Consider the following 27937-nt stretch of genomic DNA (forward strand, 5'->3'; position numbering starts at 1 on the left):
GCTCAGGGTATTAATTATGAAGACTGTCCTTTCATCAAAGGCCCACCTAAAAACTCTGCAGTAAGAAAGAAGACAGAATTCTCCTTTATTGGGGAAACAATGTTACAGAGGGTTCTTTGAAGATTTATTTGATCCAAAAGTGGCGCTACATGGTGCTAATATCAACATCATCATACCCAGGGAATTTTCTCAGGACCAATGGGCATCCTCTCTTCCCCATGCCAGAGAGGGCAGCTTCTCTATGAGACTGCAGTGAGAGGCCTGCAAGGTGAAGAAAAATCTAGTTTCAGTGGTGACAATAAAAAGAATTTTTTGGTAGAAGTAGACGAGTGCACAAAGACTACAGGGTATCTGTGAGACCCAGCAACTCTCTGAAAGGCTAAAGCTGCTTCTTCCACTCAGCTACTCTGCAAAGATGTGTCTTGCTCTTTACATTTGCAAGGTATTGGGGCAATAATGGCAAGGACTAGAGAGGAGAGTGAAAACTATCACACCCATGTGGTCTAATGTCATTAGGAATAGGGGCAGGAGGTGACTCCCCTAGATTCCTCAATTTGGGGAATTAAGAAACACCACCTCAACGAAAGTTGGGGCAACCCAGAAATCTTCAGGAGAACAATCTGGGTTCTTGGTCTGAGGACAAAAGGGAGCAGCTCAACCACATCCCATTGCCCCCTGCTCCCCAGGCCCCATGTGCTCACATATAATCAGAGGCCTAGTCCTAGGAAGGTGGTTTTTCATCTACAACTGAAACAATGCAAGAAAATTATCTCTTAGTTTCATTCTACAGCTGAGATATTATCACTCCAATTAGGGCCTTTGATATCTGCATTAATAAGAGTTAATCCCAAATTTAAAGATCTGGATACATGGTTCCCCAAACACATTTTTCTAGCTTTCAAATTTAATTGACGCTGCTATTGAAACTTTCCAGAATATTTCCCACAAAATGAAAAAGCCCCCAAATTTATTGTCATATTATATTTCTTAATTTGGAAGATGAAAAAAATGAGAATAAAGCCTCTGCCACTCATAAAAGAATGTCTGTATCAAGATGATGGAGGAAATGGACATGAGAACACAGGATGTCTCCTCTCAGAATAAATGAAATAGACAATATCCAGGCGACACTACATCCAGGTCTAGAGGGGCCCAGATGGTGATAGTGAAGATAAACTATTGACATGTCCAAATTCATTCTCCCCAGACAAGGAAATGAGGCTACTGAAGACAGAGCTGACACTCACCTGGCTGGGAATACACTGCACCAGCTTCCTCCTCTGGGGAAAAATGATTCCTACTCATTCCTGGGGAAGTTGGAATTTCAGGAACAGGAAACTCTTCAACATCATCATAACCATCTCCCGTGGCTCTGACAGGCTGTCCCGGAGACTCTGGAAATGGACAAGGACTGAGGCTGGACTGGGGGGTGCTCAGGCCCTTCTACTGCAGAGATTCCAACAGCTGACAGGTATAAGCTTTAGAGTCCAGGGCTTGTTCTGGCCCTGGGATCAAAATATATTTCATCTCAATATTTTCAGAAATTATTTGATTCTTCCACATATTCTAGTATACTTTCCTAACATGGCCTCTCATACCAGAAAGCATCAAAAAAAAGCTATGGTAATATGAAACCAGGTACTACATTCAAGCACATGCTATGGAGCTGTAAATATAATATGTACAAATCAGTGTCTTAGAGTGAAAATGGAGGAAGTGAACCCACCTGCCCACATGCCTCTGAGTCTGTGGGAAACACAGAGCAGGCAGGAGAAGGAAGCTGGGTACCTCTCACAGACAGGCGATCCCTTGTCCGATAGTACCAAAGGGGGCCTGGGTTTCACTCCTTTGATCTAAGGATGCTTTGATCTAAGGTTCCAATTTCAGGATCCCTCTGACAGGTCTCATGTCTCATGGCCAAAGCTATCCATCATCACCATCTGGGGAAGATCTAGGAGGAAAAATCTCCTCTCGTAGGTCCCTTGTCAATAAGAGCTTCCAGTGGCTGGTAAGTACAAGCACCAGTAGTCCATGTATTTTTTTAAATTTATGCATACAAGAACTGGGGTACAGGCCAGAGGTGCAGGAGGTGAGAGGATCCACCAGAGACAGAGTGGGGAGCAACACAGGTGAATCTATGAAATCACTACTGAGGGGAGCAACAGGCGAGACAGGAGAGGTCTGCTATGTCATGTGGGTTAGCTCCCTGGAGGGGTATTGAATTTATGCTGCACTGGCTGCAGATAACTTCATAATGCTGCAACATAACCCCTTGTACAACCAGGGACCCCAGAGCATGTTTTCTTTTTTTTTTTTAAGATTTATTTATTTATATATATAAGACTGGGGTACAGGCCAGAGATGTAGGGGGTGAGAGGATTCAACAGAGACAGAGTGGGGAACAGAACAGGCAGACTGACTGAAATGCACTGCTGAGGGGAGCAGCGGGCTAGACAGGAGAGGTCTGCTGCGCCATGTGAGTAGCACCTTGGCTGGACAGGGATACAACTCATGCTGCAGAGGTTGTGGACAGCTTCATAGTTCTGTACTTAACCCCTTGCGCCACCAGGGAGGTCCAGTCCATGTTTTCTAAGTCTTAGCAAAATCAATTTTTGGGGTCTCAGTTTGTACATGACCCATCAACATCACACCATCTCCTGTGCAAAGCACACTTCTCAATGCTCACCATGCAAATTCTCAGAATGTCAATTTTAGATATTACTGAAAAAATGTCCATTGTGTCTACAAGAATTAGATGCATGTCTGCAACTATTAGAAGTAGCTGTGGATACAGAGAACTGGGTCTGATATTTTCCTTTGTGAGGTGACAGAGTGGAGAGAAAGCAAAAGGTTTTTGTGATGAAGACAGAAGAGAATCCTCCCATCTTTATCACAGAGTTCTCTTCAGAAGAGATTCCTCCTTCTCATCCCCACAAAAAAGGGAAAATCTGTGTCTTCTACCTGGGGTAGATCCAGGCTCTCCCTTCTCCTCAGGCTCCCCTGTGTAATACGGCAACTTAGTCGCTGAGTCTTCAGACAGGTTTCCTGGTGGGGGGAGAACATCACAGGCAGAAATCTTTTCCCATAGTAGGAGGCCCGGTGTCAAGGTTCAGAAGATATGGGGCTTCAGATTTGTAGGGAGAGGACTGGGAGCTCTTGCTTTGGGAGGAGGCTGAGAGGTTGAGTCTATAAATGTGAAGGGAACCCATGGTCAGCTCAGGAACAGTGGGGAGATCCTGGGACACACCTGGGCTGTCCAAAAGGTCCTTCTTTTCTGGCAGAGCATAGTTATCAATCTCCTGGTACAAGGCCTCATCTATGACATCTTCAAAAGGAAGTGAGGCTGCAGAAAATGGCACGACATCAGAGAAGAGTCCTGGAGACAGTCCCTATACAGCAGGCAAGGCACATGGTGCTCTCCCGTGCCAACCCCTGGGGGTTCCCTCTGGGCTTCCAGAGCCCCTTCCTGAGCTCTGTGGGACAGAGACAGCTCTCTTGACACTGATTGTGATCCTATACTCAATTCCCACTGACATTGCTTCCACAGTAAGTCATAATTTTTGAGAGGTTTAACATTCAACCAAGGATTCAGCTGTCTCGAATCTTGAAAGCTTCTGTAGAGAAGGTGCTTTTTGCCAGACTTGGTGGTGGACACAATACTGGAGCACATTCCTTGGTATCATAACTATCTCAACACCTTCCCACGACTTCCCTTTAGAATTCCCATCAGCCCACCTTGGTGCTCTGCTCTCCCTCTGTGAAGCTGAATCCCCAGGATGACCAGGACCAGGAAGAGAAGGGCCCCCAAGATGATGCAGAGGATCCCAGGCAGGGAGAAGATGCCCAGGCCTGGAGCTGAGTCTGATCTGCTGGCTGAGGACAGAAGAGGGTTGTGAGGTCAAGAGAGGGTTGTAGGTCCAGGAGAGCCCTTCCCCACCCACCCTTGTCTTGCTCATCCACTGAGTCCTCAACCATGAAGTTAGCACTCGGATACATGCCTGGGCCTGAACCCAAGATGTGTCCATATAGATCCTGCCCTGAGATGTGCCAGTTGTCTTCTGCATCTGTTTCTAATGGATTTTTATAAAGCGAAGTGGATGAAGTTTTGGGGCATTATGGCTGCCAGAGGTAACAGGACTGCAGTGCCTAAGCATAGGCCTTTCCTGCACTGATATGTCTAATTTTCCAGAATTATGTAGATGCCAGTATGCAGATCCCTGAAAATGAGGGTGTCTCCTCTATCTATGACTCAGAGAAGAAGAGCCACTTACTTCTGAGGGTCGGGGTTATTCTTGTCCTCTCACCTGGAGAGAAGGGGAGAGAGAAGTCAACTACTGAGCTGGGTGTGAAAGCCCAGGTCACACCTCCCACTCTGGCACCTTGTTCTCTCACAGCTTCCAAGACATCAGGCAAGAGGTGCCAGTTGCCAGGCCCAGGAAGAGCCAAGAAAAGAGCCTTGAATCTAGGAAGAGCCTCGAGATGCCAGCATATGTCCCCTCTTCCGCCCCCAACAGGGTCGCCCACTCACCCGAGCACCTCACTCCCGCATCCTCCTCATGCTTGCAGTCGCTCTGCCCCCAGGGAGCCGCAGGGCACTCCCACAGGGAGGACTCCCCGCCCCTGCACCGCACCTCGTCCAGCCAGATGCTGCCATTTCCAGGCCCAAAGGCCGCCGCCCGCGGGGCGTCCAGCGCCCAGCCACAGCCCAGCTGCCCGCACACCACGTGGGCCTCGGCCAGGCTCCAGGAGTCGTCGCACACCGTGCCCCACGCCCCCGCGTGCCACACCTCCACGCGGCCCGAGCACGCGCTGTCTCCTCCCCGCAGGCGCAGCTTCTCCCTGTCTGCAAGGCCAAGGGCCCCCTGTTAGGGCCCTGCTGGAGGAGGAGCCCCAGGGGCAACGGGGATCTGGGAGGGGCTGGTGTACCTGTGCAGGGGGCTGCAGATGGACAGCTCTTGGGCTTCCTTTCTGTGGAAACAAAGGGGGAGTGTTGGGTCAGCGACAGGAGGGGTGCTCTTGCCCCCCAAGAAGGTCTGGTACAAGTAGTGGTATCAAATTAATTTATCTTTGTCTTGTGTATCACTCTCCATGCTCCACAACTAACACACACACACACACAGATGCAGCTCTGATAGAGAAAAGACCCTGCACATCTGACCCACATCTGTGCTCCTGCTCTTAGCTCAATGCCTGGTGCCCCACAGGCCTTCATTCAACACGTGTGAGTGTAGAAACTTCTGTAAACACTGGGCAGAGGGGCTTGGTCAATCACGCTGAATGAATAGATGACTAAAATCTAGTGAAGTGTAGTTCCTTTATTATTTATGAGTAAACTATTATGGAAAATACAAAAAAATCATTTCAGCAGTCTGTTGTACTAAAAAGAAGATATTTATAAAATAACTCTAGAATCACAGAAATAATTCATGTTCAACACTCCACTTACACTTTTTTTAAAGAAAAATTACATAACATGGGGCCTCACTGGTGGGGCAAGGGTTAAGACACAACCTATGAATCTGTCCACAGCCACTGCAGCACCAGTTCGATTCCCGGCCAGCCAGGGAGCAACCCACATGGCACAGCAGACCTCTCCTGTCTTGCCCACTTCTCCCCTCAGCAGTGTAGTTCAGTCAATCTGCCTGTGCTGTTCCGCACTCTGTCTCTGGTGAATCCTCTCACCCCCCCACACCTCTGGCCTATACCCCAGCTCTTGTATGCATAAATAAATAAATCTTTTAAAGAAATTACATAACAGATCAGCCAAGAAAACTGGGATTCAGATCACTCTTAGAAGTGAGCAAAGCAAAAAGAAAGATCTGGAGACCCAAGGTCTCTGCCCTCTCAGCAGTGACAGTCAAGAGGATTAACCAATTCCTCCTTGACAGAACTGTTTCCTTGCAGCTGCCCATGAGAGGTTGGGAGGTGTCCGCTCTGTCTGCCTTCTGGGTCCCCTGCCTCGCTCCCCCTATCTTCCGTCTCCTCTTGCCATGACAGAATTTTCTCAAAACCCAGTATTACACTGGCAGGATAATCTTCCCACCTCCTCCTTGACAGGACTCTTTCTCATCCTTCCTCTCCATCAAAGCAGGACTTCTCCTCTGGCCCCATGTACACCCTCCACACATTTCCTAATCCTCATGGCAATGAAACTTCAGCCTAAGGAGAGTTTTCAACTAGGGATTTCCTGCTCCATGAAGTCAGAGATTATATATTCTCTCTTCTCTGTCCTCTGACCTGGAGTGTAATTTTGATTCTATAAGACAAGGTTTACTCTCTGTCGGCTGATGGATCAGGAGTCTGATGAGTACAGATGCATTTCCATGCAAAAATTCAGGAGCATATGAGACACAGAGCATGGGGACCTGGCCCACTTATTTCAAGGTGTTCAGCATAGCATTTAGCTAGTCCTCATTCACTAGCCATTCCTTAGATGTTGATCAGAGGATTATTCACACTCCCCACAAGTTCAATATAATCACCTGGTGTTTTTCACATGCACTGCTGTCAGCACAAGTTTCCTTATATTTTCCTCTAAAACAGGTTTGGAACATATGGATTAAATAATTATCCCACTTCATTTTAAAGACCTAACTTAAACTCATAAGCTGGATTTGAAAATAAACATCACTAGCGACAGCGTACAGGTGATGACCAATACATACAGCAGTCACCTGCACAAATGATAGAAGCTTCCTCTTCTGAAGAGCACGAACTGTATTTCCAAGGGTCAGAAGGGCATTGCCAGAGAGAGGTATCAGTTTTCCTACACCGGATTCCATCTACCCACCGGGGTCTAGACCCTTCCCTAGTAGCAACCAAAGAGTTGAGGGTCCCACTGTCCCCACAGTCAAGCAGTGAGCAGATCACGGACAAGGTCACGGCATCCATGGGGCTGCTGCACACACTGCCCCAGGTCCTGTTGTAGAAAACTTCCAGCCACCCAGCACAGTCCTGGTCCCTGCTCACCACCCTGAGGGCCAGGAACTCTGAAAGAGAAAGGGGGAGACAGGGCACCATGAGCACCCACTCAGCGCTCTGGGCCCTCAGCAGGGAAGAAATGCTAGATGCTGCTTCCTGACAAACTACAGAATCTTCTAAGCAGGTATGGTGATTAGGGTGGGGACAGATTACTCCACCAAAGATGTCTGCATCATCATTCCTGGAAATTGTGCATATCATCACCTAACATGTGCATATGTGACCTTGCACGAAAAGAGACTGTGCAGATGAACTAAGTGAAAACCTTAGAAGGTGAGATTAACCTGAACATTGAGGATTAACCAGGTGAGCCAAGTGTAATCCCATGTGGGACCCACTGTCTGTAAAAGTGCTGGATAGAGAGAGAGAGGTGATTATAGAGAATGGTGAGAGATGTGTAACACTGCTGCTCTGATGACCAAGGAAGGGGGCTCTGCTGTCTCTTTAAGACACTGTGCTCAGTGTCTCCCCCACACCCTCACACTCTAACCCCAGCCCCTGGACAATGTGCATTGCAGACCTGAGCAGATGACCCCGGCGTCCTCCTTGTGCCTGCAGTCATGGCGCCCCCAGCCCCGGGATGGGCACTTCCACATGCTGGACTCGTTTCCTGTGCACTGCAGCTCCTCCAGCCAGATGGGCCCTGATCCCTCCCCGAACTGAGCAGAGACCGTGGCATTGAGGGCCTCCCCACAGCCCAGCTGTCTGCACACCACGTGGGCATCACGCAGGTCCCAGCCATCATCACAGATGGTGCCCCAGGAGCCCTGGTGAAGGATCTCCACTCTGCCGGCGCAGGGATGGCCTCCGTCCACCAGGCGGAGCTGTGTGACGTCTGAGGAGGGAAAGTAGGTCAAGGGGGGTGTCTAACGTGCAAGGAGAAGCTTTCCTGGTCCTGGAAGGCCCTCACCTGAGCAGTTGGCTGTGCCCTCCTCTGAGGCTGCAGAGCCTGCTGGTGGAGACGAGGAGTGGGTGCACAGGGGCAGCACCTGGGTCTGATTTCCTGCAGAGCAGCAAGGTCAGAGGGTTAGTGGGTTTAAGAGCAGAAAATGAATTAAACTACATGATAACCTAGTGGAGAGATCTGAGACAAACATTCTAACAAAACACTCAAGGCATCATTATTTTACAGTTCACTTTCTCTGTGAAATTGTGCCCCAAAAAACCAATATTTCTGTTTTTAAGACAAATACTGAGAATTAATTTAGAATATTAGGAATATGGCAATAGTGTTGAAGGGTTGCAGAGCTTCCAGGACAGTGAGTATTTTGGAACCAATGCTCAGAGAGAAGCAAAGAACAGAGTTGAGCCTATTTCCCCTTGAGACCTGTGTCAATTCAACATTATAGATATATTATATAGACGTGACTGAAAACCTCAGCAGAGATTTGGAAGCAGGAGTAGTAAAGTGGGAGATCAGAGGAGAATATAAGGAATAGAGCACAGGAGGAAACACTAGAAAACATGAAAGGGGCACAAGAGATATGGTGAAAGGTTTAAGTCACATATTTATGAAGTTTTAGATCCTTAAATACACAAATGAAAGAAGGAAATGTGGAATTTAAAATCCATTATCTCAGTGAGACATTTCAACATCCTGGTGCTGTTTAAACACATCCACAAAATTATTTGCTAAGGTGTCCACTGAGCAGTGAAATTGTCTCCTCATTACCCTGCATCACACTGATCTTCATGACTTGCTTATAGGTAACATTATGCAGTGGAGGCAACACCGCTGATTCCCTGCACCAGAACAGGAAAATCGTGCAGGCTCCCCAGGCCCTCTGAGTGCACGTGCTTTAGGGACCTGCTGTGCTGAGCCTGTCTTGGGGAGAGGCCACAGGCAGGGGGTCTACCATCCTGTCATTGAGCATGCTGGTTCCCAGTTCAGGGAGCTCTGGCATGACTTCAGCCCAGATAACTTCAGCTATGTGAAACCACCAGAGAGAACTGCCACTGAGCTTCCCCAAATTCCTGACCCAGAAATCTCAGAAAAATAAAACGTTTTTTTTTTTCTGTTGCTAACTTTTTGGGGAAAACTGGTAGCATAGCAATAGCAGCCATGGCACTTATCAATTAAGCTTCTCCTACAGAGAATTTAAAATGTGTGTCTGCAGGACGTGTAATGGATGTTGAGAACATATTCACAGGAGCCACAACTTGATCCTTTGGGTCAAGGCAGTAGGAAGAAGTAAGAAGGGTTTATTACCACAAGGCTGATGGGCTAGGAGGAACTATGTTGAGGAATAAAGGAATAAAGAAAATGAGATTGGAAAAAATAAAACAAATGTAAATGGACTTAACTCTTCAATAAAAAGACACAGAGTCGCAGGCTGGATTAAGAAACAAAACCCAACCTTTTGCTGTCTCCAGGAAACACATTTAGCTACAAAAGATAAAAATAGACTCAAAGTTAAAGGATGGAAAACAATCCTACAAGCAAATGGACCAAAAAAGAAAGCAGGAACAGCTATACTTATTTCAGATAAAACAGATTTCAAACTCAAAAAGATAAAAAGAGACCCCAACGGTCACTACATTATGATCAAGCGGACAATACTTCAAGAAGAAATAACACTCATTAACACATATTCACTAATTAACACATATTCACTAAAAGAAGGAGCACCAAAATGTATCAGACAACTATTGTCATCTCTGAAAACAGACATCAGAGAAAACACATATGTAGTGGGAGACTTCAGCACACCACTATCAACAATGGATAGATCGATGAGACAAAAAATAAGTAAAGACACTAAAGCTCTAAATAAGGATCTAGAGTGCTTGGGCTTAACAGATATCTACAGAATACTAAACCCAAAAAAATCTGAGTACATATTTTTCTCAAGCACACACGGATCATTCTCCAGGATCGATCACATACTGGGACACAAGACAAACATCAACAGATACACCAAGATTGAAATCATACCAACCATCTTTTCTGACCGTGAAGGCATCAAACTAGAAATAAACCATAAAAAGAAGGCAAGGAACTATCCTACCTCATGGAGATTGAAAACCACACTACTGGAAGACCACTGGACTAATGAGGAAATCAAAGAAGAAATTAAAAAATTCTTTGAATTGAATGACAATGAGGACACCAATTTCCTAAATGTATGGGATGCAGCAAAAGCAGTAATAAGAGGAAAATATATAGCAATAGAGGCTCACATCAAGAAACAAGAAAGAACTCAAAGAAACAACCTAATCTCGAAGCTCAAAGATCTAGAATAAGAACAACAAAAAAACCCCAAAACCAGTAGAAGAAAAGAAATAATAAAAACCAAAGCACAAATAAATGAAATTGAAACTAAAAAAACAATCCAAAAGATCAATGAAACCAAGAGCTGGTTCTTCAAAAAAATCAATAAAATAGACAAACCCCCAGCCAGGCTCACAAAGGAAAAAAGGGAGAAAGCACAAATAAACAGGATCATAAATGAAAGAGGAGAAATTACAACGGACACAGCAGAAATCAAAAGAATAATCAGTAACTACTATGAACAGTTATATGGAAACAAGTTCAACAATCTAGAGGAGATGGACAAATTCCTACAACTCTACAATCACCCAAAGCTAGATAAAGAAGAAATAGAACACCTTAACAGACCAATTACAAGAAGCGAAATTGAAATGGTAATCAAAAACCTCCCCAAAAACAAAAGCCCAGGACCTGATGGATTTACAAATGAATTCCACCAAACATTCAGAGATGAATTAGTGCCTATCCTTCACAAACTCTTCCAAAAAATTGAGAAGGAAGGGACAATACCAAACACGTTCTATGAAGCCAACATTACATTAATACCAAAACCGAACAAGGACAACACAAAAAAGGAAAACTACAGGCTAATCTCCCTAATGAACACTGATGCAAAAATCCTCAATAAAATTTTAGCTATCAGAATCCAACAATGTATCCATAAGATAATTCACCACAACCAAGTAGGATTCATGCCAGGGACACAAGGATGGTTCAACATCCGAAAATCAATCAACGTTATCCAACACATCAACAAAAAGAAATACAAAAACCATATGATAATATCAATAGATGCTGAGAAAGCTTTCGACAAAGTGCAACACCCATTCATGATAAAAGCCCTTGAAATTCTTGGGATACAAGGAACATACCTCAACATCATAAGGGCCATATATGACAAGCCAACAGCCAGTATCGTTCTCAATGGTGAAAAGCTGAAAGCATTTCCATTAAGATATGGAACAAGACAAGGATGTCAACTCTCACCACTGCTTTTCAATATAATACTGGAAGTCCTAGCCAGAGCAATAAGACAAGAGAAAGACATACAAGGAATCCAAATAGGAAAAGAAGAAGTCAAACTATCACTATTTGCAGATGATATGATAATATACATAGAGAACCCCAAAAACTCCACAGAAAAACTAATTCAACTCATCAATCAATTCAGTAAAGTGGCAGGATACAAAATCAACACGCAAAAGTCAGTAGCCTTCCTATACACAAACAATAAATCCGAAGAAGAAGAAATCAAAAAAAACATCCCTTTTATTATTGAAACAAAAAAAATCAAATACTTGGGAATAAATCTAACAAAAGAGGTAAAGGACCTATACAAAGAAAACTATAAAACACTGTTAAAAGAAATAGAAGAAGACACAAAGAAATGGAAAGACATCCCCTGCTCATGGATTGGAAGAATAAACATTATTAAAATGGCCATCCTACCAAAATCAATATACAGATTCAATGCTATTCCAATCAAAATTTCAATGTCATTCTTCAAAGAAATAGAACAATTATTGATGAAATTCATATGGAATCACAAAAAACCCCGAATAGCCAAAGCTCTCCTGAAAAAAAAAGAAGGGAATGGAGGCATCACACCCCCAGACTTCAAACTGCATGGTATTGGAACAAGAACAGACATACAGACCAATGGAATCGAATAGAAAATCCTGAAATAAACCCACAGATTTATGGTCAATTAATCTTTGACAAAGGAGCAAAGAATATGCATTGGAGCAAAGAAAGTTTGTTCAATAAATGGTGCTGGGAAAACTGGGTCGCTACATGCAAAAGAATGAAGCTTGAACACTACCTCACACCATACACAAAAATCAACTCAAAATGGATTAAAGAACTAGACATAAGACCTGAAACCATAAAATACATAGAAGGAAATATAGGCAAAACACTACGTGATATGCACATCAAAGATATCTTTACAGACACATCACTCAAAGCAGTGATAGTGAAGGCAAAGATCAACAGCTGGGACTACATTAAATTAAAGAGCTTCTGCACAGCAAAAGAGACAATAACAAAAACAAAGAGAAACCCCACCGACTGGGAGAATATTTTTGCACACAACACTAATGATAAAGGACTGATCACAAAAATCTGCAAAGAGCTGATGAGACTCAGCAACAACAAAGAAAATAATCCAGTCAAAAAATGGGCAGAAGAGCTAAAAAGAAACTTCTCTGAAGAGGAAATGCAAATGGCCAACAGGCATATGAAAAAATATTCAACATCACTTGTCATCAGGGAAAAGCAAATCAAAACTACCATGAGATACCATCTTACACCAGTGAGAATGGCACATATTAAAAAAGCTAGCAACAACAAATGTTGGCGAGGATGTGGAGAAAAAGGAACTCTCCTGCACTGTTGGTGGGAGTGCAAACTGGTCCAACCACTATGGAGAGCTGTGTGGAGATTTCTGGACCTACTAAACATAGAGCTTCCATATGATCCAGCAATTCCACTCCTAGGTATTTACCCAAAGGACACAGAAATATCAATTCCAAAGAGCACCTGCACCCCTATGTTTATAGCAGCACTGTTTACAATAGCTAAGCTTTGGAAACAACCCAAATGCCCAAAAATAGATGACTGGATCAAGAAGATGTGGTACATATACACCATGGAATATTACTCAGCATTCAAAAAAGATAAACACATGCAATTTGCAGCAACATGGATGGCGCTGGAAGGGATCATGCTCAGCAAAATAAGCCAGAAAGAAAAAGAAAAATACCGGATGGTCTGACTCATAGCAGGAATCTAGAAAACTTAAATAAGGGACCGGGAAAATGAATAACTATAAGAAAGTGAAAATCAAAATCAACAAAAAAATATGAACCAGAGACACTCTATGGGGGGTGGGAGGCAGGGAGGGGAGGGATTGGGGTCAAAATAAGGGGGTTGCAATTGTATGGGGAATATAAAAATAAAATTTATTTTTAAAAAATAAAAAATGAAAATGAGGATTATAACAAAAAAAAATGTACTTCGCATACAATGAAACACCAGCATTAGGAGTACATGGGGTACATTTTGACCAATACTTGCATCTACATAACCCACTCTTCACTCATGAACCAGTTTTCCCACACTCCCTGCTCTTGTTAGGGGGAAAGGAAGTCCTGAGCTAATTCCATACAGACTTTGTGGACCCCACCCCCACTCCAGACCAAAGCCATCAGGACATTGGGAAAGACAATCCCATCACCACCAAAGGGAAGGTGGCTGGGACCTGAGGGTGGGGTTAAGCAGCCAGGTTTGGTATAAAACCAGACAACGTGGGCCTTGGGGGCTCTTGTCTCTTGGCTTCACGGCTTTTGGCTCACTGCCAGCTCTCAGCGTGCCATTTGGGATTCCAGATTGTCGGAACGGGTGGGACTCATTTAAGACTTTATCTCCCACTTTCCTCCCTGAGTTGTACATTTCCTCATTTCCCCTGCCCTTGTGAATAAATCTTTTATTAACCTTTCGTGTGTGCCTGCAGTGGAGTATTAAGTCCCTTTTAAACATGTGGGTGAGGACCCACAGTCAGGCAACGCGTTTTATATCGGGGCTGCCCTGTAACACTCTGAGGGACCCGAGCACCCTGAGTGCAGCTAGTCCCTCTCTCACCTGAGCAGATCACAGAGGCTGTGTTTCCAGTCCTGCAGTCAGGAGCACCCAGGGCAGTCACCGGGCAGTTCCACAAGGAGGACTCAGCCCCTGAGCAGTGAAATCGGCCCCTCCAGACCTGGTCAGCTCCTCCCCTAGAGCGTGCTCCTTCAGGGATGGACAGGGCCACTCCACAGCCAAGCTGACGACACACAACATGGGCATTGGCCAGACTCCAGTGGGAGGCACAGAGCATGCTCCAGTGCCCTGAAATACTCATCTCCACCTGTCCCTCACACTGAGAGCTGCCGTCACTCCTGAGCCGGACTTCGGTATATGCTGGGAGGAGAAGACAAGGCTTCAGCCAAAAGTCATGTGTTTCTTACCCAACATAGTTGGCAGGGAGGGTGAATCCTGCTCCTGTCTCACCTGAGCAGACAACACGAACAGCCCCGCGGTGGTGGCAGGTGCCTCCAGGACAGGGCACCCTGGGGCACAGCTGGAGCAAAGGCTCCTGCCCCTCACACCGGAACTCCTCAGCAAAGACCCGTCCACCTGACTCTCTGAAGGGCACACCCCTCAGCACAGACGCAACCTTGCCGCACCCCAGCTCTGCACAGATGACCTGAGCAGTGAGGGATGTGAAGTTCCCATAAGACACTGGAGTCCAGTCTCTGGAATGCACTTCCACTCGCCCTGAGCAGGGCCCAACACCTCCAGCCAGACGAACAAATCCTAGAGAAAAGAAAAGTGAGTGAGTGTTCATGACCCATAGTTTCACCACCAAATCACACGTGCACCAGCACATAGACCCTTGTCTCTTCCCTCCCCTGTTTTTACCTCTCTCTCCCCCTCCCCTGCTGTGGCCTCAGATCTATGGTCAGTTTTCAAGTTTCCTCATTTCTGTTACCCTTTCTACACTTTCTGTATATTCCATATGTAAGTGAAGCCATCAGATATATATCTTTTTTCTTCTGAATTATTTCCCTTAGCCGAATCCCTTCCAGCTCCATCCATGCTGCAGTAAATAGCATGGGTTTCATAGGAACATTTTACTATGTGGGCAAGACTGGTATTATTAGTGAGAAGTAGCATTTTAATATTCTAATAATTCCAACAATGTTCATCCAAGGTAAATAGAATTTTTTCACTACATAAAAACACCCAATACTTTGGGTGTCATTTGTGTAGTTATTGGAATGTACATGCAGTTTCCACACAACTGAGATCCAGGGAAGAACCTGGCTGACCTGGACCTCCTCCCTCAGCTCCTGACAGGCCCCTCTGAAGAGAGTAAGTGAAATGTCAGGGTGAAGATTGGGCTCTCACTGACAGCGCCTGTCCAGCTCCTTGTCTATTTACTGGATATCATTGCCACTGATCTGACCTTTAAATGAAAGGTCAGGATAAGGTTCTAAAAATCTGGCTAATGGGCCTCCCCGGTGGCGCAGCGGTTGAGCGCTGGGTTGCGAAGCTGCCCACGGCCTCTGCGGCGCTGGCTCGATCCCTGGCTGCTCCCCTGCCACCGGAGGAGGGTCCCACATGGCGCGCAGACCTCTCCTGCCGCCCGCTGCTCCCCTCAGCAGTGTACTTCGGTCCTTCTGCCTGCTCTGCTCCCCGCTCTGGCTCTGGTGAATTCTCTCACCCTCCCGTGTTCTGACTGTATCCAGTGCATGTATAAACAAAACAAACAAACAGACAAATAAATAAATAAATAAAAGCATGCCTCTATAAAAAAAAATAAAAATAAAAAATAAAAATCTGGCTAAGTATGTGAAATGGCAGGGGGAAAAAAAGTTTTACCAAGGGCCACTGAGGTTGGAATTAATCCATTTAACTTAACACCACACAATCCCAAAGAACAAACATAAGGAAAACTGAAGGTAACAAAGCCCCCTTATATTTACAATGTGCACTGTAGAGAACTGGACTCATTCTGGGTCATAAATTTGAAGATATGCAGACACCCTGGTACCTCAGTCAGAAGGATCAGAGGCACCCAGACCCACACCAAACAAAGTATGGCACTTTTATTGATAAATATCATTGTATTTACAAAAGAGACATTAACCAAAACAAAGAGACACACCACTGATTGGGAAAAACTCTTTGCACTCCATATAACTAACAAGGGACTGATTACAAAGATATACAAACAACTCGCACAACTCGACAAAAACAAAGTAAAACTCCAGACGAGAAATAGGCAGAAGAACTTAAAAGACACTTCTCCTGGAAATGCAAAGGGCCAACAGGCATATGGAAAAATGTTCAACATCCCATATCATCAGGGAAATGCAAATTAAAACCACATTGATCAAAAAACAAGCAACAACAAATGTTGGTGGACGATGTGGTGAAAAAGGAACTCTCCTGCATTGCTGGTGGGAGTGCAAACTGGTCCAACTACTATGGAAACTGTCTGGAGGTTCCTCAGTCTACTAAAAATGGAGCTACCATATCACCCGGCAATTCCACTCCTAACGACACAAAAACATTGATTCAAAAGAATACCTGTACCCCTATGTTTATGGCAGCACTATTGACAATAGGTAAAACCTGGAAACAATCCAAATGCCCAAAAATAGATGACAGGATCAAGAAGATGTGGTATATATACACAACGGAATATTGTTCAGCAATCAAAAAAGATAAACTCCTGCCATTCACAGCAACGTGGATGGAGCTAGAAGGAATTATGATCAGTGAAATAAGCCAGAAGGAAAAAGAAAAATATCACATGGTTTCACTTATAGCAGGAATATAGGGGAACCAAATAAGACATCAGTGTAAAAAAATAATAACAGTACAAAACACAACAAAGCAAAAACAAGCACTTATAAATCAGAGACATCCTGCAGGGGAGGAGGAAGGAGAGCGATCAGAGGAAGGGAGGGAGGAGCACAAGGGACTGAGGTGATGGTGCACGGGTGCATTGATGAAGGAAACTCTATAGGGACTACACCTGAGGAGGTAAGGGGAAGCAAATATTGTTTAAAAATGAACAATGATAAAAAAAACAATTAAAAAAATAGAAAGTATATAATCTAAAAAAAAAGTAAATGGTATCACTAATAAGACAGTAGAGCAAATAAAATAGAATAAAAATACTCAGTTAAAAATTAAAATAGCCCCCCCCCCCCAGTGGCACAGGCAGTTGAGCACTGCCCTGTGAAGCTGTCTGCAGCCTTGCTGTGCCGGTTTGATCCCGGCTGGCCGGCGAGGATCCCACATGGCATGGCTGACCTCTCCTGTCTCGCCCGCTGCTCCCCTAAGCAGTGTATTTCGTCAGTCTGCCTGTTCTGTTTCCCACTCTGTCTCTAATGAATCCTCTCACCCTCCTGCGCATCTGGCCTGTACCCCAGTTCTTGTATAAAATAAATAAATATTTTTTAAAAAAATTAAAATAGAGGGGCCTCCCTGGTGGCACAGGCGGTTGAGCGCAGTGCTGTGAAGCTGCCCACAGCCTTTGCAGTGCCAGTTCAATCCCCAGCGGCCTCGGAGCAACCCAGACCTCTCCTGCCTCGCCCACTGCTCCCCTCAGCAGTGTATTTCAGTCAGTCTGCCTGTTCTGTTCCCCACTCTGTCTCTGGTGAATCCTCTCACCCTCCTGCGCATCTGACCTGTACCCAGCCTCTTATATAAATAAAATAAATCTTTAAAAAATTAAAATAGAAACAAAGCATAGACAAATGGGAAACTAATATACTTAACCCCAAACTTATCAATAATTACATTAAATGTATGTAGCCCTAAAGGATTTCACTCTCTTGGCGTCCCACCTGCTTGGTTGGGCCTGCTCCCTTTGTGCTGCCACCAATGTGGCCCCTTTATGGCATGTGGTGACTGTCTCTCTGGGACCTGTGTGTATACTAAACTGTTTTCTCCTGTGTCCTCTCTTGTGACTATCTCATGAAAGGTATAAAACAACTAACATGATACCGCTGATTTCATACTGATGTAACTAGCAGGTGTACCTGTACAAAACTTTCCCCTCGTTTCCCTGCCTCTTATGACACACCATAGAGACCTGAAGGGCTGTGACCTGTGTGTCTGGAGCGTTTCCTGTATGGCCACGCATGCTCTTACACACCCTTGAGCACCTCATGCTCTGCGAGTCTCATGACTGAGTCTTCCCCCAGTGCACTCTAGTCTGTCCCTATATTTTCAGTTATTCTGGCAATGAGATTGAGGCTTTTCCTGCTGAGGATTCCCTGCCAAACCAAACAAGTCTTACCTGAGCAAACTGCTCCAGCATAGACGTAATGGGAAATTTTCTGACGATAATCTTGAAACTTAGAATGAGAACAGTCATTGAGAGTTCGCTCTGTCCCTGAGCAGTGGAGATAGCCAAGCCAAACCAGTCCAACATCTGGACCAAAAGGAGCCCCTTTAAGAGCACTAATAGCAGCTCCACATTCCAGCTGCCTGCAAACCACAGTGGCTTCCTCCAAGCGCCAGAACTTATCAAACAATGTGCTCCATATTCCTTGGTACTTCATTTCCACTCTCCCCTCACAGGGGTGGCCTCCATTCACCAACCTCAGCTCCAGAGCTGCAAAAGAGACACAGACACAGAACACAGGTCACAGAGGAGATTCTAGAAGACCATGCAGTGGTGTGCTGCAAAGTATTAGAGATAAGCTCTCTGAGGTTAAAAAAAAAAACTGATAATAGTAATCCCTCATGTATCGTGTGTGTTGATCTGTGGTATAAATATTCCCACCATGGTCCATTTTAAGCTGCCAGTGTGGCACCACTGAGCATCGAATTGGGGAAAGAGGCACAAGATTATTTTTCACGAACCACTGAGGACAGGCTTTCAGAAGACTCTGGATGTTGCTTTCCCAGTTCACATGCCTGCAAGTGGTAGGGGCCCAGTTTCTCCAACTGTTACATCTCATGGACAAGATAGAATCTTCCCTCTCCTTCAGAACAGAGGACAGCAGTAACAGCTCCTAAAATATCCTACTGACTCCTGCATCCTGAGATTCACTTTTTCTGAGTAATAGTCACACACACTTGGATGTAGGCTGAACCTAACAACCTAGTAACATGCATCTAACAAACAGAATTTGGCAAAAGGGGTGAGATGTCCCTTAAGAGATCAAATTTCAAGAAGACTCTGGTTTCTCATATGTTGACTTATCTTGTGTTCTTCCTCTTGCTCTGATGGAGTAGCTGTATATGGAGAGACTCTCATGACAAGGAGCTGGAGGATTCCTCTAGCCGATAGCCAGCAGGGCCTGAAGTTCTCAGCTAAGCAGCCCACCCAGGTTTGAATGCTGATGATCACCAGGTGGTGAAATCCCTAAAGTCTAACATCCCCCAAATCACAATCCCCAAAGATCAAAAGTTTGAATGTTGAAAGGAGCAATGAATATGCACTGGAACAAAGAAAGTTTGTTCAATAAACGGTGCTGGGAAAACTGGGTCACTACATGCAAAAGAATGAAGCTTGACTACAACCTCACACCATGCACAAAAACCAATTCAAAATGAATTAAAGAACTAGACATAAGACCTGAAACCATAAAACATATAGAAGTAAATACAGGAAAACACTACATGACCTGCTCCTCAAAGACATCTTTACAGACACATCACCCAAAGCAGTGATAGTGAAGGCAAAGATAAACAGCTGGGACTACATCAAATTAAAGAGCTTCTGCACAGCAAAAGAGACAATAACAAAAACAAAGAGAAGCCCCACTGGCTGGGAGAAAATTTTTGCACATGACACTAATGATAAAGGACTGATCACAAAAATCTGCAAAGAGCTGATGAGACTCAACAGAAACAAAGAAAATAATTCAGTCAAAAAATGGGCAGAAGAGCTAAAAAGAAACTTCTCCAAAGAGGAAATGCAAATGGCCAAGAGGTATATGAAAAAATGTTCAGCATCACTTGTAATCAGGGAAATGCAAATCAAAACTACAATGAGATACCATCTCACACCAGTGAGAATAGCACATATTAAAAAAAACCAGCAACAACAAATGTTGGCGAGGATGTGGAGAAAAAGGATGCTGGCGGGAGTGCAAAATGGTCCAACCACTATAGAGAGCTTTGTGGAGATTTCTTAACCTACTAAAGATAGAGCTTCCATATGATCCAGCAACTCCACACATAGGTATTTACCCAAAGGACACAGAAACATTCATTCAAAAGGGCACCTGCACCCCTATGTTTATAGCAGCACTATTTACAATAGCTAAGCTGTGCCAACAACCCAAATGCCCAAAAATAGATGACTGGATCAAGAAGATGTGGTACATATACACAATGGAATATTACTCAACAATCAAAAAAGATAAACTCATGCAATTTGCAGCAACATGGATGGAGTTGGAAGGGATCATGCTCAGTGAAATAAGCCAGAAAGAAAAAGAAAAATACCAGATGGTCTCACGCAGGAATTTAGAAAACCTAAATAAGGGACCAGGAAAAAGACTAATTGCAATAAAGTAAAAATCAAAATCAACAAGCAACTGTAGACCAGAGACACACTACAGTGGGGGGGGCGGGGGGAGAAGAAGAGAGATTAGGGTCATAATAAGGGGGGGTGCAATTGTATGGGGAATATAACCTAAATGAAAATGCATACATTGTGCAAAAATGAAAAATGATGTAAGAATTATATAAAATAAAATAATTTATTAAAAAAATGTTTGAATGTTAAAATCCTAAAAGCAAAAAAATGAAAACACAGGCAAAAAATGCAAAGTACTCAATCATGTATAATTTCTGCTCCTTCACACATAGTGCCATGTTCGCCTTCAAAATATGCCTCAGAAAATAATAAAAAAAAATTCAACAAGCTTAGCAACCTTGTGAGCCAAAGACTGTGGCCCCCCAGTGTTACAAAACACATTAAATAGGGAACAATTCCTGGTTGTGATTTGACTGTCAAGGAAGATAGATTTCTTATATTCACTACCAAATTTAGAAGAAAAACTAGTAGCTACAATTAATAATACTGTGTTGAAGACTTGAAATTTGCTGAGAGTAAATCTTAAAAGCTCTCATTATACACCACACACAAAAGTAATGATGTGATGTGACAGACGTGTTCACTTACCTTATCATGGTAATCTTTATAATACATATTTATTTCATAAATTATATGTATTTCACATTGTCTACCTTATACACATAATATTATAAGCCAATTACATCTCTACAAAACTAGAAACAACTGAACAAAGGGTCAGAAGGGAAAAAAGACAAAACTAACAGGCAAATTATAGACCTGCAGTCTACAGCAGGGGAGGGGGAAGGAGGGAGTTAAAGCAGGGGAGGGAAGAACACAGCAGATTAGGGTGGTGGTTCACAGGTCAGGTAGTGTTGGGAAATTTACAGTGATTACACCTGAGGGTAAAAGTCAAATATTGTACAAAAATCAATACGGATATAAGAAAAATTTTAAAAATAATAAAAAATAATAAAAATAATTTTAAAAACAGCAATTTCATTTTTAGAATGCTACTAAGAGAAACAAGCATGACTGGTCCTCACACTTAAATATAAGGAAGTTCAGAGCAACATTTTTCATACTAGCAAAAAGGCTGAACACAGTTAAATGCTCAACACAGGTAACTGGATGCTTAGATTGCATTTTAGTCCTAGAAAGACACAGAGACAACTGAAACTGCCCATGGAATCCCTGTAGCACTCCATATTTTTATACTACAATAAAACATTTTACTGTATAAAGGAATAGTTAGTAATATAGAAATATGTTTAAAGTATATTGTTCATTTTCAAATACAGGTTACAAAGCAATATACATTGACTTACCCATTGTTAGAGGCTGTTTGGGGGTACAATGGAATTAACTGTGTTTGAAGGGATACTACTTTACCAATGCTCAGCATGGATTTCACAGTGGGGACCCCCGTAATGCGTGCCCAGCTTAGAAGTCATCAAACGCCCAGAAAGACCAGGGCTATTGTTTTACAAAGAACAAGGCCAATGTTGCATGAAGTAGAAGAAAAAAATACGCGGTAGGATAACACCAATTGGTGGTGTTTCAGGAGAAATGAAAAGAACACGCACTTTGGCCAAAAGCTCTTCTTAAGAAACTGCTGAGGAGATTTCCCAGCTGTCTCTCCTCTTCATGGGACCAATATCCAGCTCTGGGGAAAGGCAGAGAAAAGATGTGGGGGGTGGGGAGACCCAAAGTTGGGGGGGACAAGCAAAACAGTGTGGGGGAGGACTGTGGGTGCTTTGGTGGTGGGAGAGCTACGGGGACCACACCTGAGGGGAGAAGTCCTGTACTGTCGTAATATTAACAAAGATGTAAAACAATGGTACCTCATTAATTAGAAAAAAAAAATCTCAGAGGTTCAAGAAAAGAGAAGATTCTTCACAAGCACGTGGCCAGCACTCCAGGAGCAGGAACTTGGCGGGAAGAAGTTTCCCCAGGGGAGTTACAGGACTGAGAGACTGCACTACAGGTGACCCATGGCCACTGAGAGGGAGCTGGAGCTTAGACCAGTACTCAGCTTAGTACCAGCCTCAGCTTAGTACCAGCCTCAGCTTAGTACCAGCCTCAGCTTAGACCAGTACTCAAATCGCAACCATCTGCAGGCTGAAGGCAGGATTGTCTGCTGCCCCATCCCTGATGCCTGCAGTCCTGAGTCAAAGGCTTTGGGGACAGCAGCCTGCAGGGCCGCACAGAATGGCGCATGAGAGAAAATGTGTCCCAGAATTAATGACCAATCCTAGAGATAAGACTGGGACCAGCCAAGATCCCAGTAAGTCAAGAAATCCACTGACTGGGGCAGGACTTGAGAAATGACCACGGAAGCTGTCCATCATTAGTTCATCTCTGTGCCTGTGGACTCTGCCCTGAGCTAGACACCTGGTAGAGCAGGTGAGGGAGGAGGCAGGTCTCTCATAGAGCCCAGAGCTGGGTGAACGCCAGAGTCAAGCAGAGGCAACAGTGGGGTGAAGGAGAGGGGCCAGACACAAGCAGGCAGGTGCAAGGTTATCTACGATCTGGCTCATACAGCTGACATGCCCCCAACCGTGTGGGCTGTGTGTTTCACAGGCCAACTGACTCCCAGCCCTGTTCCTCTTGCCTGGAGTTTTCGCATCCTCCTCACATACCCCTCACATCCATGACACACACAAGCCCAGAGCCCAAAGGAGCATCCATACATAACACAAGGAAATCCCACCAGCCCACCCCACCCTCCCCCCATACGCCCCTCCGCCCCGCCTCATGAAGCAGGCAAATGGAGTATATGAGGAGCAGCCCCAGACCCTGCTGAGATCAATCACTACTTCTTCCCAGATGCTCAAGGATTCTGGGGCTAAGCAAACACCCCCAAAACAAGGGAGACAATGGAGAGGACCCAAACTGACTCGCCTCAATCTGGAACAGAAATTTCTTTGCAAAATCTGTGGCTATGACCAGCTGACACCCCACAGCAGAACACTATTCACATTCACTGCTTTTGGTCAAAAGCAGATGGTCCACACTGAGGCTCTGACCCCTCACCTCCGGGGGCCCTGTCCCTGCCCAAGGTGTCCACTCACTCACTGTTGATCCCAGGAAAGAGGCAGCTCTCACCTTGAGCTCCCACCACAGCACTGAGGTGGAGAAAGCAGAGTCCCTGAAGAAAGAGATGTCCCAGCAATGCCATCCTGACTCCGTGTCAACAAGGTCACAGTCCAGCTGTGAATTAACCCTGCGAACAGGCAGCAGGAGACTGGCGAGGGCCTTCAGCAATGGGAGGGGACTGCACACACCCCTTGACATCGTCCCCACGAGAGCCAATAGAGACTCCTTTTACCATTTCAGATGCTATCGGACACTCATCTGCCACTTTCTGAAGCTCAAACACCAATTAGATTTTGAATCTTCAAATATCTCCTTATATGAGCCACAAGGCCAATGACAACATCGTATTTCCTTAGGTCTCTAAGAACTGGACCCGCATGCGGGGGGCTGGGGTAGAAAAGTCCCATCAAAAAGCACGAGTGGCTTTCTCTCCGCCAGTAGTCCTGGATGATCGCTTCAGACTGTGAGGTCTCTCAAGGTCAAGGTGTGGGGAACAGTTACCCTTTCGTGCTTGGGACCAAGCCTCTGGTGTAATGGGGCATGGTCCTTCCCTCTGATCAAGCTCGTGACCTTAGGGAAACACAAGAGACTTAAAATACAAGAGTAATGATCAGACCAGCAGAAAATGAGGACCAGCAGTATAGGAATTCCCAGGTGAATGTGGAGGTGCTGGGACCACAGAGAAAGGGGATGATTGGCCTTTCTCCCCTTCTCACAGTGATCTGTGACCAGAGGTTGCAGCACATCATTGCAAGGGGCTTTGACAGAAGCTAATTTTGTCCCATCAGTGATATTTCTTAGACCCTAAGATCACTCTGTGCAACCCACACATGTCACCTAGGGCTAAATTCTCCTCCCCCAGCATGAGGAGGGCCTACAGTCGGCAGGGTATTTACAGACCTGATCTCCTCCTGTCTGTGCAGTGCCCAGGGCCAGCAGTCCTGCCCCAACAGCCAAGTTGGTTTTCAGGTGTCAGAGAGCACATGCCTCCTCCCCCTACCCCATACCCACCTCTTCATCCCAGACCTGGCCACCCCTCCCCTTCCCTTTTGCTCCAGCCACTGGCTAAACCACACATCCATTATTTTCCTGCCTCCACCATCCCACCTTTAGGGCATCTCTCTTAATTAACAGCTCAGTGTAGCAGGAAGCTTAACTCCCAACTCATCTTACCCTTGTTATCCCTAACACACATACACAGTCTCTACATTTTGAATGGTTTTGCTGGAAATCACAGCAAAGAAAGAAACAAGGGGAGCCAGAAATAACAAAGTGCTCATAAGTGTGAGTGCTCACTGCAATAAAGCTTGTGATTTGCAAAGCAAAGCACATAACACACCATTCACTAGTATTTACTAAGCATCTGCTTCACCACATTGCACACAAGTGCTGTGCCATGGGCTGGGAATAAATCAGTGCACAAGACAGACTGCCTCTGGACTGCCAGGGGTTGCAGTCCAACTGGTGGTAGAAGTCAACATGCAATAAAAATACATGCAATATATTGTAATAAATATATTACATATATATATGTAATTGTTTAACAGCATATATGGAAAAGCCATGAAGAAAAATAGTCAGCAATGAGAGGTTCCTATAAAGGGGTCCTGCAGAGAGCGAGAACCCAGTCAAGGGAAGTTTCTTTTTAGGGACTGTTTAAACTGACTCCTGATGAGTGAGTTGGCATTTACCAGGAAACTCAGGATTGTCAACTCACCCATGACTGCCCCCATCCCACCCAGGCCCTGTCATGCTAGTAACTACTCTTCCCTTTATGGATTTTTACAAATTGAAATTCTACTCCTCCAGCTCTCATATTTTGACCAGACCCATCCTTCAACTCATCAGTACGCCCTTGAATCTCTTGCTGTGCTTGATATGGAATGCACTAAGAATTGAAGAACGAGTTAAAGATTAAATTACCAAGAGATGGATTTGAGTTGCTTGGAGTGTGAGTGTCCAGCGTCTAAAGTCAGCCTTCAGAAGGTCCAGAGTTTGAAAGAATAAAGCTGATACCATAGAACTTGTTGGAAATGGTAGCAGAACAAGAGGGACAGGGAAGCTGCCATCTCTGTGGTCTAGGTAAATGCCACAGGAGTGGTTCCCCTTAATTGGCCCTACCAGCTGGTGTCTCCTTCTGAGTCCTGACTTCCCAGAACCCAGTACTTCAGCGCAGCAATGGAGGTGGAGATTCAGGAAGTCCGGACAGCAGGAGCCTAAACTAAGGGGAGAAGCACATGAAACTCTCAAGTTGCAACAGAAACTACAGAGCACAAAGACAGCTTAGACTGTCTTTCCAGAAAAAAAAAAAACCAACAAATGATAACCAGTGGAAGTCTACTGGATGGAAGTTAATGGCCAACACTTCCTCTTTGCAACTCCCAGACTAATAGCAGAATGACTAGGTAGAGCTGATTCTCCATTATTTCAATAGTCAAGAGGTTCACCATTGGGGAGGCTGTCCTTTCATCTACGTAGCAGCATCGAAGCATAAAGAGGAAGCTCTCTGGGGCCTCTCTGGTGGTACAAGGGATTAAGCACAGCACTATGAGGCAGTCTGCAGCCTCTGTAACATGAGTTCGATCCCAGCGGCCAGGGATGGCGCAGCAGACCTCTCCTGACTCACCCACAGCTCCCCTCAGCAGTGTTTTCAGTCAGTCTGCCTGCTCTGTTCCCCACTCTGTCTCTGGTGAATCCTCTCACCCTCCTGCACCTCTGGCTTGTACCCTTATTCTTTTATGCATAAATAAATAAATCTTTAAAAAAAAAAAAAAGAGGAAGCTCTCCATCAAGCAAGGTTTTGAACTCATGGCTTCTCTTCCCTTCATGGCATTTGGTGCTATTTCAAAACCACACAGAATCTTCATATCCGCCAACAGAGTGACCACACAGCCCTCTTACTCCAGCTCACACTCCATTGAAAAAGCTGTCCTCACTGTTACCCACAGAGTGTGTCTAGGAGCCATGACTTGTACCCATTCTGTCCAAAAAGTCCTCTTCACATTCAGACCAACGTTCCATCAGCTTGTGCCCCCTACGCAGGTGAGTAGCTACAAACCTGGGGCACCCCTCATGTTCTCTCTTGCTCCAGCATCTGAAAACGAAAGCAGGAGTCCAGGCTGTTCCCATGTAAATGTAACTGCATCTTCCCTTCCATCATTTTGGCTTACAGAGGTCTCTAAGAACACTGTGTCAGATGGTGGTAGAAACCCGGATTCCTGTTCAGTCAGTTCATGCCTCAAATGGAATAGAGGGATCCACACAGCTTCAGAGCATCCATTTCCAGAATGTGTGGCATTTCCTCCTTAGTTCCTGAAAAGACCTATCTGGAATGGGAGTGGAGAGGCAGGCCCTGAGCAGGAAGGAGACTGTGCTTGTTCTCTGGGAGCAGTAGGGTGAGTAAGTACTGGTGCCATTGCCAACGCTTTTGCAAGGGAGAAGACAATTTATTAAATCATCATCTGATAACTTCATTTTTCTCTGTGAAATGGAAGACATAGTTCCTTGAAGTAAGGAAAAGAGGTTGTGGCGGGAAGCTAAAGTTTGCATTGGTCCCTGATGGAAATCAGAGAAGAAATTGTGTTATTCCATTTATCTGTTAGAGCTCTGAGCTGTCAGTTAGAAACTCAGAAACCCACCTGTGAATGGACAAAACAAACACAAAGTTCAGTGGAAAGGCCTGGAGCAATTCTCTGAAGCAAGAAAGAGCCTCCAGAACCGGAAGCTGGGCCCCACACCAGGTCCAGAACTGGCCCCTCATCTGTCTTTGTTCTAGCCCTGCTCATTCTTTTCTTCTGCAGGCCAACTCTGTTCCCTTCTTACCAAGAGGCAAAGGGGCATGCCCTCTATCTGCAGTCAATACGAGAGGACATTGGCTGAGGTTCATCTGTGGGCCAGGAGCTGTGTGCAGAGGGGTGAGCTTTTCTCTCTGGCTCCCCCTGCATCAGGAGCTCAGGGTTTGAGGGCATTGGGAAAAGCGAAGAGGAGTAAGAAAAGACAGAGGGTGGACAAAGGCACACTATGCACAACAAAATACCAAAGTCAAGCGTTTGGACCCATGTTCAATCATGGGGGTTGGGGGTAACTTCCCACACAACACCAAGCAACATCAGCAGAGGTATAGTCTACTTCATCCACATCTACCTGGAGAGAGCATCAGATTCCACAGGCTAGGGGTTCAGCACACAACTGCCCCACAACACACACTTTAGAGGCACCAGTTGCAAGCCCAGGTGGTCACTTCCACTTCTGGCCAACTGGCTACAGAATGGAGGTTCCCACCAACTTCCCCTAAGCTTTGACTATTTGCTAGAGCAGTTCACAGAACTCAGAGAAACATTTTACTTACTAGATTGCCGGTTTATTATAATAGGATATAACCCAGGAATAGCCCAGTGAATAGATACACAGGGCATGGTTGGAGGAAGGGGTTGGGGCCTCCATGGCCATTCCAAGTGGGTCCTGCACCCAGCACTTCCACGAGTTCACCAACC

At 44.9% G+C, this 27937-nt stretch overlaps 1 protein-coding gene across 1 annotated transcript; it reads right to left on the reverse strand.

Annotated features, from left to right (window-relative positions):
* Window positions 1-97: 97 nt before the first annotated feature.
* LOC129145992 (antigen WC1.1-like) lies at window positions 98-27937 on the reverse strand. Its single transcript, XM_054696458.1, has 15 exons — window positions 27793-27937; window positions 18111-18428; window positions 14303-14608; window positions 13895-14212; window positions 7892-7984; window positions 7502-7816; window positions 6675-6989; window positions 4927-4968; window positions 4529-4843; window positions 4272-4304; window positions 3736-3873; window positions 3248-3343; window positions 2962-3045; window positions 1248-1394; window positions 98-261 (listed from the first exon to the last, which is right to left on the reverse strand). Exons 1-15 carry the CDS (start codon window positions 27857-27859, stop codon window positions 146-148), a joined length of 2703 nt encoding a protein of 900 aa, XP_054552433.1. The 5' UTR covers window positions 27860-27937; the 3' UTR covers window positions 98-145.

The sequence above is a fragment of the Talpa occidentalis genome, unplaced genomic scaffold (genome assembly GCF_014898055.3).
Source record: "Talpa occidentalis isolate TD23 unplaced genomic scaffold, MPIMG_talOcc4v2.1 talOcc4.16, whole genome shotgun sequence".
Classification (NCBI taxonomy): Eukaryota; Metazoa; Chordata; class Mammalia; order Eulipotyphla; family Talpidae; genus Talpa; species Talpa occidentalis.